This window comes from Entelurus aequoreus, linkage group LG14 (genome assembly GCF_033978785.1).
Source record: "Entelurus aequoreus isolate RoL-2023_Sb linkage group LG14, RoL_Eaeq_v1.1, whole genome shotgun sequence".
Classification (NCBI taxonomy): Eukaryota; Metazoa; Chordata; class Actinopteri; order Syngnathiformes; family Syngnathidae; genus Entelurus; species Entelurus aequoreus.
The window spans coordinates 4,872,542-4,888,554 of NC_084744.1; the positions used below are offsets into that span (position 1 = coordinate 4,872,542).

At 41.7% G+C, this 16,013-nt stretch overlaps 1 protein-coding gene across 1 annotated transcript in view; it reads right to left on the reverse strand.

The window, feature by feature from the left end:
• The window catches only part of LOC133665283 (interferon-induced helicase C domain-containing protein 1-like), a 69,713-nt gene that overhangs the window by 23,663 nt on the left and 30,037 nt on the right, over positions 1-16,013 (reverse strand). Inside the window, exons 7-10 of the mRNA XM_062070537.1 lie at positions 4,261-4,478; positions 1,143-1,244; positions 957-1,080; positions 685-900 (exon numbers count right to left, since the gene is read on the reverse strand). Of these exons, the coding sequence (XP_061926521.1) occupies positions 685-900; positions 957-1,080; positions 1,143-1,244; positions 4,261-4,478 (660 nt within the window). The remainder of the gene's footprint in view (positions 1-684; positions 901-956; positions 1,081-1,142; positions 1,245-4,260; positions 4,479-16,013) is intronic.

The window sequence follows — 16,013 nt, forward strand, 5'->3', positions numbered from 1 at the left end:
ACAAATTGCTCAGGCATTTGTTGACAAAGTGGTGACCCTCGCCCCGTCCTTGTTTGTGAACGACTGAGCATTTCATGGAAGCTGCTTTTTATACCCAATCATGGCACCCACCTGTTCCCAATCAGCCTGTTCACCTGTGGGATGTTCCAAATAAGCCTTTGATGAGCATTCCTCAACTTTATCAGTCTTTTTTGCCACTAGTGCCAGCTTTTTTGAAACATGTTGCGGGCATCAAATTCCAAACGAGCTAATATTTGCAAAAATGAACCCAAGTTTACCAGTTCGCACGTCTTTGAAGTCTATTCAATTGAATGTAAGTAGAAAAGGATTAGCAAATCATTGCATTCTGTTTTTATTTACCATTTACACAACGTGCTAAAACTTCACTGATTTTTGGGTTTTGTAAGTAAAAAATATAAATCCTTTGAGGTGCTAACTATGAGGTTTGTCACACCACTACCTCTTTACCTGGCTGTTGTCTATCGCCCCCCCTGGGCCCTATTTGGACTTTATCAGGGATTTTTCAGAGTTCGTCGCTGATCTAGTGACGCACGCAGTTAATATAATTATAATGGGGGATTTTAATATCCATGTGTCAGACCCTCCGTGCGTGGTGCTCATGACTATACGTATCTTGTCTTTGCAGCGTATTCATATGTTCAATAAGTTTACGGAAACGGATACCTGTGAAGAGATTGAAGAGGAGTCTCTCGGTGTGGGTGATGTTTATGACGTGCTCCTCCTCGGGGCTGCGTTTGCTCTTCAGCTCCTCCTCGTGGTGTTTGTTGAGGAAGCTGAAGGCGTCGCACATGCGAATGGTGTTGCTGAGTTGCATGGCCTCGTTGTAGCGGCGCAGGTGCTCAGCGCAAATCCGCACCTTTGGATCTTCCTCCTTGGCAGCTGTGGGGAGTGGGCGGTCACCGGTGGAACACAAATCGCACCACAGGTGCACTCACCTTTCCGCTCCGTCTGGACCACCCACTGCTCGTAGTTCTGGGAGCCCAGCTCGCAGGCGGGGCTCAGCTGGGAATGAGTGTGGATACTGTTCATGATTTTCTTGATGACGTCACCGAAGGGATCCTGGAAGTACGATACGGCTGTTGATACCACAGAAAAAATGGATCCTAGAAATGCTGACCCACCTTATTTTTGTCTTCAACGAGAACCATTTTTTTGCTGGGTTCATTTCTATATTCCCCCAGATTCCCGGTCAGGATTTGACAGGCATCCAAGTTGGCACAAATCTGCAACAAGAGAAGCTTCGCTGTTACAAAAATATCGTTTTGTTAACCATTTCTCAAAGTTTTTGCAACATTTTTTCAACCACATTATTAGCAGGTAAAGTTTGTCTTCAGGTTTGCATTCTAGCCTCCTAGGGATCACTATTAAGCAAAGGTTGTCTTCAGGTTTGCATTCTAGCCTCCTAGGGATCACTATTAAGCAAAGGTTGTCTTCAGGTTTGCATTCTAGCCTCTCATGGCTCACTATTAAGCAAAGGTTGTCTTCAGGTTTGCATTCTTGCCTCTCATGGCTCACTATTAGGCAAAGGTTGTCTTTAGGTTTACATTCTTGCCTCTCATGGCTCACTATTAGGCAAAGGTTGTCTTCAGGTTCTTCTCTTTCGCTTTGACTTTCTAACTTTCTCAGTTCCGGTGGTTGGCAGACAGGATTGTGTCGATCTCTGGCTGGGTGCTGTGGAAAAACCAAGTGGTCTTTGTTGTCCCTCATTTTAAGTCTGCCATGAGTAGTAGTCTTGTTGTTGTTGAAGGGAAAGTGAACGTTTTTTAATACTTAAAATGATCAAAATATGTAAACATTACATGTTATTATGAATGTTACTAGATACTACATATGTACTTACAGCATGATCAAATTTTGTAAATATTACATGTTATTATGAATGTTACTAGATACTACATATTAACTAAAAGCATGATCAAAATATGTAAACATTACATGTTATTATGAATGTTACTAGATACTACTTACATACTTACAGCATGATCAAACTATGTAAATATTACATGTTATTATGAATGTTACTAGATACTACTTACATACTTACAGCATGATCAAACTATGTAAATATTACATGTTCTTATGAATGTTACTAGATACTACATATATACTTACAGCATGACCAAAATATGTAAATATCACATGTTATTATTAATGTTACCAGATACTACATATATACTTACAGCATGATCAAAATATGTAAATACTACATGTTATTATGAATGTTAATAGATACTACATACATACTTACACCATGATCATATTATGTAAATATCACATGTTATTATGAATGTTACTAGATAATACATATTAACTTCCAGCATGATCAAAATATGTAAACATTACATGTTATTATGAATGTTATTAGATACTACATACATACTTACAGCATGATCAAATTATGTAAATATTACATGTTATCATGAATGTTACTAGATACTACATATTAACTAACAGCATGATCAAAATATGTAAACATTACATGTTATTATGAATGTTACTAGATCATACATATTAACTTCCAGCATGATCAAAATATGTAAATACTACATGTTATTATGAATGTTACTAGATACTACATACATACTTACAGCATGATCATATTTTGTAAATATCACATGTTATTATGAATGTTTTTACTAGATAATACATATTAACTTCCAGCATGATCAAAATATGTAAACATTAAATGTTATAATGAATGTTACCAAATACTACATAAATACTTACAGCATGATCAAATTACGTAAATATTACGTGTTATTATTAATGTTAGTAGATACTACATATACACTTACAGCATGATCAAATTATGTAAATATTACATGTTATTATTAATGTTACTAGATACTACATACATACTTACAGCATGATCAAAATATGTAAATATTACATGTCATTATGAATGTTACTAGATACTACATACATACTTACAGCATGATCAAATTATGTAAATATTACATGTCATTATGAATGTTACTAGATACTACATATATACTTACAGCATGATCAAAATATGTAAACATTACATGTTATTATGAATGTTACTAGATACTACATACATACTTACAGCATGATCATATGTAAATATCACATGTTATTATGAATGTTTTTACTAGATAATACATATTAACTTCCAGCATGATCAAAATATGTAAATACTACATGTTATTATGAATGTTACTAGATACTACATACATACTTACAGCATGATCATATTATGTAAATATCACATGTTATTATGAATGTTTTTACTAGATAATACATATTAACTTCCAGCATGATCAAAATATGTAAACATTACATGTTATTATGAATGTTACTAGATACTACATATATACTTAAAGCATGATCAAATTACGTAAATATTACATGTTATTATTAATGTTACTAAATACTACATACATACTTACAGCATGATCATATTATGTAAATATCACATGTTATTATTAATGTTACTAGATAATACATATATACTTACAGTATGATCAAAATATGTAAATACTACATGTTATTATGAATGTTACTAGATACTACATACATACTTACAGCATGATGAAATTACGTAAATATTACATGTTATTATTAATGTTAGTAGATACTACATGTATACTTACAGCATGATCAAACTATGTAAATATTACATGTTATTATGAATATTACTAGATACTACATATGTACTTACAGCATGATCAAATTTTGTAAATATTACATGTTATTATGAATGTTACTAGATACTACATATTAACTAAAAGCATGATCAAAATATGTAAACATTACATGTTATTATGAATGTTACTAGATACTACCTACATACTTACAGCATGATCAAACTATGTAAATATTACATGTTATTATGAATGTTACTAGATACTACATACATACTTACAGCATGATCATATTATGTAAATATCACATGTTATTATGAATGTTACTAGAAAATACATATTAACTTCCAGCATGATCAAAATATGTAAACATTACATGTTATTATGAATGTTACTAGATACTACATACATACTTACAGCATGATAAAATTACGTAAATATTACATGTTATTATTAATGTTAGTAGATACTACATGTATACTTACAGCTTGATGAACATATGTAAATATAACATGTTATTATGAATGTTATTAGATACTACATTTATATAAAGTATTGATGGATGTTTTTAGAGCGCTTTATATATTTTGTTCAGACGAGCTGATCTCCACAGTCCAACGTGCTCGGTCCTCACCTGCAGAATGTTTTTCTCCGCCGTTAGCAGCTTTGTCGCGTCGCCGACCCCGAGTGAGGCGGTGAGGCCGAGGATTTGAGGAAGCGGCACGGTCTCCTTCTGCTCCTTCCTCAGCTTGGTGTTTGCGTTCTTCTGCTTCAGGTATTTCATCATCACCTGGTTGTACACCTCCCCCTTCTTGGTGTGGTGGCACTCGTCTATTATCATCAGGGAGATATCTAGCAGGAAAAAAGACAAACGGATGAAGTGTACAAACTACAAAAGCAGTGAAGTTGTCACGTTGTGTAAATGGTAAATAAAAAGAGAATACAACAAATCCTTGTCAACTTATATTCAATTGAATAGACTGCAAAGACAAGATATTTCATGTTCACACTGCAAATAATCATGAATTTAGAATTTAATGGCAGCAATACATTGCAAAAAAAGGCATGTTCACCACTGTGTTACATGGCCTTTCCTTTTAACAACACTCCGTAAAGGTTTGGGAACTGAGGAGACACATTTTTGAAGTGGAATTATTTCCCATTCTTGCTTGATGTACAGCTTAAGTTGTTCAACAGTCTCCCTTCTCATATTTTAGCCTTCATATTGCACCACACATTTTCAATGTCTGGACTACAGGCAGGCCAGTCTAGTACCCGCACTCTTTTACTACAAAGCCATGCTGATGTAACACGTGGCTTGGCATTGTCTTGCTGAAATAAGCAGGGGCGTCCATGGTAACGTTGCTTGGATGGCAACATATGTTGCTCCAAAAGCTGTATGTACCTTTCAGCATTAATGGTGCCTTCACAGATGTGTAAATTACCCATGTCTTGGCCACTAATACACCCCCATACCATCACACATGCTGCCTTTTACACTTTCACCCTAGAACAGTCCAGATGGTTCTTTTCCTCTTTGGTCCGGAGGACACGACGTCCACAGTTTCCAAAAACAATTTGAAATGTGGACTCGTCAGACCACAGAACACTTTTACACTTTGCATCAGTCCATCTTAGATGAGCTCGGGCTCACCGAAGCCGGCGGCGTTTCTGGGTGTTGTTGATAAATGGCTGTGGCTTTGCATAGTAGAGTTTTAACTTGCACTTACAGATGTAGCGACCAACTGTAGTTACTGACAGTGGTTTTCTGAAGTGTTCCTGAGCCCATGTGGTGATATCCTTTACACACTGATGTCGCTTTTTTATGCAGGGATCGAAGGTAACGGACATTCAATGTTGGTTTTCAGCCTTGCCGCTTACGTGCAGTGATTTCTCCAGATTCTCTGAACCTTTTGATGATATTACGGAGCGTAGATGGTGAGTCCATAAATTCCTTGTTGAGAAATGTACTTAAACAATTTGCTCAGGCATTTGTTGACAAAGTGGTGACCCTCACCCCGTCCTTGTTTGTGAACGACTGAGCATTTCATGGAAGCTGCTTTTATACCCAATCATGGCACCCACCTGTTCCCAATGAGCCTGTTCACCTGTGGGATGTTCCAAATAAGTCTTTGACGAGCATTCCTCAACTTTCTCACTCTTTTTTGCCACTTGTGCCAGCTTTTTTGAAACATGTTGCAGGCATCAAATTCCAAATGAGCTAATATTTGCAAAAAATAACAACGTTTCTCAGTGTGAACATGAAATATCTTGTCTTTTGCAGTCCATTCAATTGAATATAAGTTGAAAATGATTTGTTGTATTCTCTTTTTATTTACCATTTACACAACACTCGCGTTCTTCTAATAATTTTACCACCAAACACAGAGCGGTTTCGAAAATGTCTTCGTCAGTGTGCAATTTTCAACAGGAAGTGATGCACTTAAATAGTCACCGCTGTCAATCAATTGCCATGACAATACATCAAGAACAACTTCAAAAGTGAAAGTGCACAAATAGACAAAATGGAAAATTTTACAAAGTAAATCAAAGACTCAGTACAGTATAATAGGAAAATAAATAAAGCAATACAAAATAATTAAACAAAATAAAAAATAATAATAATAATAATTACAAAAATAAATAAAACATTTAAAAAAAAGAAAAAAACATTTAAAAATTTAAACATGTATAAAAAAAATAAAAAATAATAAAAAATGTGTGGGCAACGATTATAATTAAAGGAGACATAGCTCATCAGCACAGTGAAAAACCCCAAAACCTAAATAGTAAATAAATGCGATTAAAGGTTCGCTTACAATAGAGCCTAAGGGAGCCTATAAAGACTTATAATATACACCACCGTTCAAAAGTTTGGGGTCACCCAAACAATTTAGTGGAATAGCCTTCATTTCTAAGAACAAGAATAGACTGTCGAGTTTCAGATGAAAGTTCTCTTTTTCTGGCTAATTTGAGCGTTTAATTGACCCCACAAATGTGATGCTCCAGAAACTCAATCTGCTCAAAGGAAGGTCAGTTTTGTAGCTTCTGTAACGAGCTAAAGTGTTTTCAGATGTGTGAACATGATTGCACAAGGGTTTTCTAATCATCAATTAGCCTTCTGAGCCAATGAGCAAACACATTGTACCATCAGAACACTGGGGTGATAGTTGCTGGAAATGGGCCTCTATACACCTATGTAGATATTGCAGCAAAAAGCAGACATTTGCAGCTAGAATAGTCATTTACCACATTAGCAATGTATAGAGTGTATTTCTTTCAAGTTAAGACTAGTTTAAAGTTATCTTCATTGAAAAGTACAGTGCTTTTCCTTAAAAAATAAGGACATTTTAATGTGACCCCAAACTTTTGAACGGTAGTGTATAATATAATATCCAAAACCTATTAGGTTGTATATACATGATGTAAGTATATATGTAATGTAGTAACAGGCACATTTATAATAACATTTAATATTTACGTATTTTGCTCATTTTAAGCATTCATTTCAAAACACATCACAACGTTCACTTTTTTGTATCCCAGCTATACCACAGATATACCACTCACTGGAGACTTCACGAGAGCCAAAACACATAATAAAGCATCACTTACTGTACAATGTCTGCTTTCATTAGGATGCCGACTGTTAGGATGTTCATGTATTCCCATTTTGATGAAAACTGACTCATCATCCTTGCAAAGAAAAGGGTGGCGGAACCCAGCGTCTTTTCGTGTGTTTCTCGCCATCTCCGGGTTTTGAATTGGCTATCAAAGTGTACCAATTCGTCGGAATACGTTCTCGTCCTTCTACTATCCTGGTGAGAGGCGTGATTTATGAGCTAGAATAAAGTTTGACGGGCAAGGAAACGAGGAAGCAGCTGAACAGTCGATCATGTAAACATTGGCACCGCTAGAATAGCTATAGCTCCTTCAATATATAATATAATACTAATAAAAAGTACCAAAATGAAGCACCGACCTAAAGCCCTACATCAAGCCACAAAAAATCTAAATGAAATACATGATATGCAAATAGACAACTTCATGGAAAACATCCCAAAAGCAACTCCTCGTTCATTCCTTTAGGGTACTCAGTTTGTAACGTGCGTATCCAAAATGTTACGATGCTACCAACGAAGCAGAGTCAGCAGTTAATCAGCAGATAAGAAATAGAATCCATCCATCCATCCATCTTCTTCCGCTTATCCGAGGTCGGGTCGCAGGGGTAGCAGCCTAAGCAGAGAAGCCCAGACAACCCTCATTTTGGCCGCTTGTACCCGTGATCTTGTCCTTTCGGTCATAACCCAAAGCTCATGACCATAGGTGAGGATGGGAATGTAGATTGACCGGTAAATTGAGAGCTTTGCCTTCCGGCTCAGCTCTTTCTTCAGCACAACGGATCGATACTGCGTCCGCATTACTGAAGACGCCGCACCGATCCGCCTGTCGATGTCACGATCAACTCTTCCCTCACTCGTGAACAAGACTCCAAGGTACTTAAACTCCTCCACTTGGGGCAGGGTGTCCTACCCAACCCGGAGATGGCACTCCACCCTTTTCCGGGCGAGAACCATCGCTTCACACTCGGCTGTGGACCGATCCAGTGGGAGCTGAAGATCCTGGCCAGTTGAAGCCATCAGGACGGATTGACAGAGCTTCTCACCCTATCTCTAAGGGAGAGACCCGCCACCCGGCGGAGGAAACTCATTTGGGCCGCCTGTACCCGTGATCTTGTCCTTTCGGTCATAACCCAAAGCTCATGACCATAGGTGAGGATGGGAACGTAGATTGACCGGTAAATTGAGAGCTTTGCCTTCCGGCTCAGCTCTTTCTTCAGCACAACGGATCGATACTGCGTCCGCATTACTGAAGACGCCGCACCGATCCGCCTGTCGATGTCACGATCAACTCTTCCCTCACTCATGAACAAGACTCCAAGGTACTTAAACTCCTCCACTTGGGGCAGGGTGTCCTACCCAACCCGGAGATGGCACTCCACCCTTTTCCGGGCGAAAACCATCGCTTCACACTCGGCTGTGGACCGATCCAGTGGGAGCTGAAGATCCTGGCCAGATGAAGCCATCAGGACCACATCATCTGCAAAAAGCAGAGACCTAATCCTGCAGCCACCAAACCGGATCCCGTCAACGCCCTGACAGCGCCCAGAAATTCTGTCCATAAAAGTTATGGGTTAGGGTTAATCCTAACCCTAAGAAATAGAATGTCCTTTTTTATTGCGGTCTAGTTTTTATTCTACTGGTGCCTGGAACAAGAAAAGTATTTGAGTCTGGTCAATACGCTACATTTCTGCAAAACACCAGAATGACTCAAATATTTGAGTGCTTTGACTCCATTCAATAATCTTTCCAGGAAGCTGGTATCTAAAATGATTGAGCAACAAAGATTTAAAAGAATTGGAGTTAGTCAACTTCTTTTGGAACAGACAATGACACAGATGTGTTGGTAGGAAAACCACGCCTGTTCCTCTTTCTTTTGAACATTGCATAAACTGCAGAACAACGTGTCACGCCCACCGTGACTGTTTAGCCTTGGCCTCTTATTTTCTAGCTTCCACTTCCTGTTGTCTTTACTTTGGTGGCCAGCGCACCTGTTCATGTTTAGTAATTAAGTCTGCTTAGGCTGTCAGAAGTGCTACTGACAGTTTGGTTATGTTTGGGTTTTCCTGTGTTTAGAATCACTTTCTGTCCTGGTGCTTTTGTTTTGTCAGTGATTCCTGTCTCCTGGTACCTGTTTTCCCTGCATTTTGACATTATAGTCATGTTTTCCTGCGCTATGCCTGCCATCTTTGCATCTTGGGTTTCAAGACTAACAGCAATTCCTGACAGAATGATCCAGCCAGTGAGTGACCCCCGCAGAGATTTCAATGGCAGAGAGGCTTAACAAGATTTTGGCACTGATGGCCGAATCGAAGAGATGTTTTGCCTCTTTTCAAGCTCCCTCCCACCAATCCCTGTCGTCTGTTGCCCTTTTTGGGGACGTCTGGGATCCGTCCCTTGAGGTGGGGCTAAGGTCAGCTGTGCGACAGGGGAGGCACAGCTCTCACCTTTTCCAGTGAGGCCACCGCAAATGCCGCCATCTTCTCCAGTGGGTCTGCAGACGCCGCCATCCTCTCCAGTGGGTCTGCAGAGGCCCCCATCCTCTCCAGTGGGTCTGAGGACGCCGCCATCCTCTCCAGTGGGTCTGCAGACGCCGCCATCCTCTCCAGTGGGTCTGCAGACGCCACCACCCTCTCCAGTGGCTCTGCAGACGCCGCCATCCTCTCCATCTTCTTCGTCTACTGCTGTGCAGCCACAATTTTCTTCGTCCCCTGCTTTGCAGCTGCCATCTTCTTCGTCTCCAGCGGGGCTCCTCGCCCCCTCCGTGACCTCCAGCTTGTGGGTCGCACAAGCGGCCATCAGGCGCCCGCACCCAGAACCTCGTCAGCCTAGAGTGTGGCCGTTTTATGGACGCCCTCCGCGCACTCAGCAGCTATGCCAAGGACCTGGGCATGAACGATTGCAGCTGCTGGTGCACCGTGGCCACTCGCGTCTGCCTTCTCGTTGGCCACAGATGTGGTCATTTCGTGGACGCCCGCCTCGCCAGATGGAGCGGCGTTCAACTCGCCGCCGCCACCTGGCTCTTCCCCGCTGACTGCGGGGGAACATGGCCTGGACTGATGGTCGGCTTCTTGAGACAGGGGCGCAGTTTGGCGACCCTCCGCCATTCCTACCTCCACCCTCCTTTGGTTTTGGACTTTTTGTTGAACTTAACATCTGAAATACGTTATAGGAAGGGGGGCTACTGTCAGAAGTGCTACTGACAGTTTGGTTATGTTTGGGTTTTCCTGTGTTTAAAATCACTTCCTGTCCTGGTGATCTTGTCTTGTCAGTGATTCCTGTCTCCTGGTTCCTGTTTTCCCTGCATTTTGACATTATAGTCATGTTTTCCTGCGCTATGCCTGCCATCTCTGCATCTTGGGTTTCAAGACTAACAGCAATTCCTGACAGAATGATCCAGCCAGTGAGTGACCCCCGCAGAGATTTCAATGGCAGAGAGGCTTAACAAGATTTTGGCACTGATGGCCGAATCGAAGAGATGTTTTGCCTCTTTTCAAGCTCCCTCCCACCAATCCCTGTCGTCTGTTGCCCTTTTTGGGGACGTCTGGGATCCGTCCCTTGAGGTGGGGCTAAGGTCAGCTGTGCGACAGCTCTCACCTTTTCCAGTGAGGCCACCGCAAATGCCGCCATCTTCTCCAGTGGGTCTGCAGAGGCCCCCATCCTCTCCAGTGGGTCTGTGGACGCCGCCATCCTCTCCAGTGAGTCTGCAGACGCCGCCATCCTCCCCAGTGGGTCTGCAGACGCCACCACCCTCTCCAGTGTCTCTGCAGACGCCGCCATCCTCTCCATCTTCTTCGTCTACTGCTGTGCAGCCACCATTTTCTTCGTCCCCTGCTTTGCAGCTGCCATCTTCTTCGTCTCCAGCGGGGCTCCTCGCCCCCTCTGTGACCTCCAGCTTGTGGGTCGCACAAGCGGCCATCAGGCGCCCGCACCCAGAACCTCGTCAGCCTAGAGTGTGGCCGTTTTATGGACGCCCTCCGCGCATTCAGCAGCTATGCCAAGGACCTGGGCATGAACGATTGCAGCTGCTGGTGCACCGTGGCCACTCGCGTCTGCCTTCTCGTTGGCCACAGATGTGGTCATTTTGTGGACGCCCGCCTCGCCAGATGCAGCGGCGTTCAACTCGCCGCCGCCACCTGGCTCTTCCCCGCTGACTGCGGGGGCACATGGCCTGGACTGATGGTCGGCTTCTTGAGACAGGGGCGCAGTTTGGCGACCCTCCGCCATTCCTACCTCCACCCTCCTTTGGTTTTGGACTTTTTGTTGAACTTAACATCTGAAATACGTTATAGGAAGGGGGGCTACTGTCAGAAGTGCTACTGACAGTTTGGTTATGTTTGGGTTTTCCTGTGTTTGGAATCACTTCCTGTCCTGGTGATCTTGTCTTGTCAGTGATTCCTGTCTCCTGGTTCCTGTTTTCCCTGCATTTTGACTTTAAAGTCATGTTTTCCTGCGCTACGCCTGCCATTCCTGACAGAATGATCCAGCCAGTGAGTGACCCCACAGAGATTTCAATGGGGGAGAGGCTTAACAAGATTTTGGCACTGATGGCCGAATCGAAGAGATGTTTTGCCTCTTTTCAAGCTCCCCACCACCCATCCCTGTCGTCTGTTGGCCTTTTTGGGGACGCCTGGGATCCGTCCCTTGAGGAGGGGGGCGGGGGGGGATAAGGTCAGCTGTGCGACAGCTCTCACCTTTCCCAGTGAGGCCACCGCAGACGCCGCCATCCTCTCCAGTGAGTCTGCAGACGCCACCATCCTCTCCAGTGGGTCTGCAGACGCCACCATGTTCTCCATCTCCTGCTGTGCAGTCGCCGCCATCTTCTTCATGTCTTGCTGTGCAGCCACCATCTTTTTCATCACCTGCTGTGCAGCCGCCATCTTTTTTGTATCCTACTGTGCACCCGCCATCTCTTTCCTCGCCTCTGCCGCCGCCTTCTTCGTCTCCAGCGGGCTCCTCGCCGCCTCTGCGACCTCCAGCTTGTCGGTCGCACAAGCGGCCATCAGGCACTCAGCGGCTATGCTTTCCCTACACTTCAAGTGCACTCCCAGCTGCACGCGTCATTTGTTTTGTCGTATATTGAATACCTGCACGCTGTCTCCTGCACCTTGGGATCACAACAACCAAGTCCGTAAAAAGGTAAAGGCCTCCCGTCGGGACGACAACACAAGTCAGCATCTTCCTCGCAGCTCCACACCCCCTTGCAAGTCCTACAGCATCACTATGAGCCCACCTATAAAAGCCCAGAGTTATTTTTACTGAAGAAAACTACAAGTTTCATTACGCTCCCATCAAAGAGTAACCATAGCGACGCAAACATTTCCCTGGAGGAGACAAAGAGCGACAGCGTGAAGTTTTGTAGGTGATCGATGTTCTCATGTGGGTTTCGTCAGCCACACGCTGATGGCTTGAACAGACGTGTGGCCTGAGAACACATTTTATAAATACCAAGTCACGCGCTTCCAGGCGTTTCCACAAACAGCATATGTTCCACTGAGTTGGCCATCCCACCTTGGACTGGTGAGTGCCAACAGGAGCTGGAGGACTTTGACAAGATCCTGTCAGGTATCGTCAGGGGAGAGGCTTGGCGTCCTCCGGGCGCCTTTCCACCATCACTAAATGTGTGCTTCAAGTGCCGACACCTTTCACTTTCTTCCCTTAATGGAGAACTGCACTTTTTTGCTAGCATACACAATAGGTTTTTCTTTGTTTATGCATTCTAACTCGTAAAATATGGAAAGTCGGAGGTGGCTAACAATACAGCTAATGGGAGTACACTATTGCGCCCGTTAAGTACTCTAAAACACATCCACAAAGTGCCAACAATACTCCATGTACATGTCATGACCTGAATATTAACAAGTATTAGTGATGTTGTTATTACAAGTGCTAACGCAGACAGACTATTTTTAGCAGAGCTAACTAGCTTATGCTGCTATCCTGACATATTGAGCTGCTGCATCGCCTCTGAGTTGGTGAAAGTTAATTCTAGATGATAAATCATGTCTCTCACCTGGATAGTAGAAGGTTGTGGACCTAAACCCACAAGTTGGTCAACTTTGACATCCAACTTAGACCCGGAGATGGCAAGAAAGACACAAAAAACACTTTTTTAACTCTTTGTGAGGATGATGATGAATTGTTGATGTAAAGGGGAAGATATAAACATCCCATCAGTCTTTATCCCAGTCAGAGCAGACATTGTACAGTAAGTGACTGTTTTATTATGTTTGTATGTCTTGTTTAGCACTTAGCAACACTGCTACACGATGCTTAGTGTTTGACTAAGGCTGCATCTGTTTAGCACACAGCTTTTAAAACTTGTAGATCATCCTCCTTATATTCAGGCTCAAAAATAGACGTTTCTGTATCATTGTTTTTTTTCTCCAAAGTGGTTTTTTCCTGTCTCTCATCAAGTCTGCCATGATTAGTAGTCTTGTTGTTGTTGAAGGGAAAGTGAATGTTGTAATGCGTCTGTGAAATGAATACGCTGCCGTACGCTTAAAATGATGAAAATATGTAAATAATATTATGAATGTTACTACATTACATATATACTTACAGTATGATGAAAATATGTAAATAGGACATGTTATTATGAATGTTAATAGATATTACATTACATACTGCATATACTTACAGCATGATCAAAATATGTAAATATTACATGTTAGTATGAATGTTACTACATTACACATATACTTACAGTATGACCAAACTATGTAAATATTACATGTTATTATGAATGTTACTAGATACTACATATATACTTACAGCATTATCAACATATGACAATATTACAGGTTATTATGAATGCTACTACATTACATATATACTTACAGTATGATCAAAATATGCAAGTATTACATGTGATTATGAATATTACTAGATACTACATATATACTTACAGTATAATCAAAATATATAAATATTACATGTTATAATGAATGTTACTACATTACATATATACTTACAGCGTGATCAAAATATGTAAATATTACATGTTATCATGAATGTTACTAGATACTACATATATACTTACAGCATGATCAAAATATGCAAATATTACATGTTATTATGAATGTTACTAGATACTACATATATACTTACAGTGTGATCAACATATGTAAATATTACATGTTATTATGAATGTTACTACATTACATATATATTTACAGCATGATCAAAATATGTAAATATTATATGTTATCATGAATGCTACTAGATACTACATATATACTTACAGCATGATCAAAATATGCAAATATTACATGTTATCATGAATGTTACTAGATACTACATATATACTTACAGTATGATCAAAATATGTAAATGTTACATGTTATCATGAATGTTACTAGATACTACATATATACTTACAGCATGATCAAAATATGTAAATATCACATGTTATTATGAATGTTACTACATTACATATATACTTACAGCATGATCAAAATATGTACAGTATATGACATGTTATTATGAATGTTACTAGATACTACATATATACTTCCAGTATGATCAAAATATGTAAATAGTACATGTTATTATGAATGTTACTAGATACTATGTACTGTATATACTTACAGCGTGTACATACTGTAACACCTTGACGGATGTTTTTAGAGCGCTTTACAGGCGTAATAGAGCGACTTCCATTAGCTCCATTGTTAGCTGACTCTTGCTAACACGAGTTAGAATGCAGAAAACAGAACAATGTGTGTCCTTGTCTTACATAAGGATTTTGAACAATAGACAATATTCCAAAAAAAGCGCATTTCTTTTTTTTAAAATGTTAACTATAGTAATGTTAGTGCCAAATAACATTTTATTTTATTAGAAAATGTATCTCCTGTCCACCATCGTGCCTCACAATCTGGCTTTTTATCTTGCGGTCCTGCTCACATAACCCTTGTGTGGTGTTCGGGTCTGTGGGACCCGTTTTCATTTTTTATTAAAAGAAAAATGATACAATTAATTCATTTTTCAAACTGAGACTCACTGACTTTGGCTCATTTTCTGTAAATAACATATATCAGAATACATATTTAATGACCACACACCATACACCCCCCTACACATTTATATTACATATAAGATGTCCGGGTCTAATAGAAGTGTGGAAATTGATTTTCTGTGTACCACACGCACGCACGCACACCCCCACCCCCACACCCCCACCCTCACCCCCACACACACCCATCCACCCCACACCCACTCACACCCATCCACCCCACACCCACTCACACCCCCACCCAAACACCCACACCGACACACCCACACCGACACACCCACCCCTACCCCTACACCCCACACCGTCACCCCCACACACACAAACCCACACCCACACTCACCCACACACCCCTACCCACACCCTCAACCCCACACCCACCCACACACACACCCCACACACACCCCCACACACGCACCCAAACCCCCCCACACACACACCCACCAACACACACACAAACCCACACCCATACACACCCCCCCCACACACACACCCACACCCACCCACACACCCTCACACCCCCCAACCCCACACACACCCACACACACCCATCCACAGCCCCACCACCACACACCCACCCACCAACCCCCATAAACCCCCCCACCCCCACCCCCCCATCCCCACACACACACCCACCAACACACACACAAACCCACACCCATACACACCCCCCCACACATACACCCACACACACCCACACCCACCCACACACCCTCACACCCCCCAACCCCACACACACCCACACACACCCAT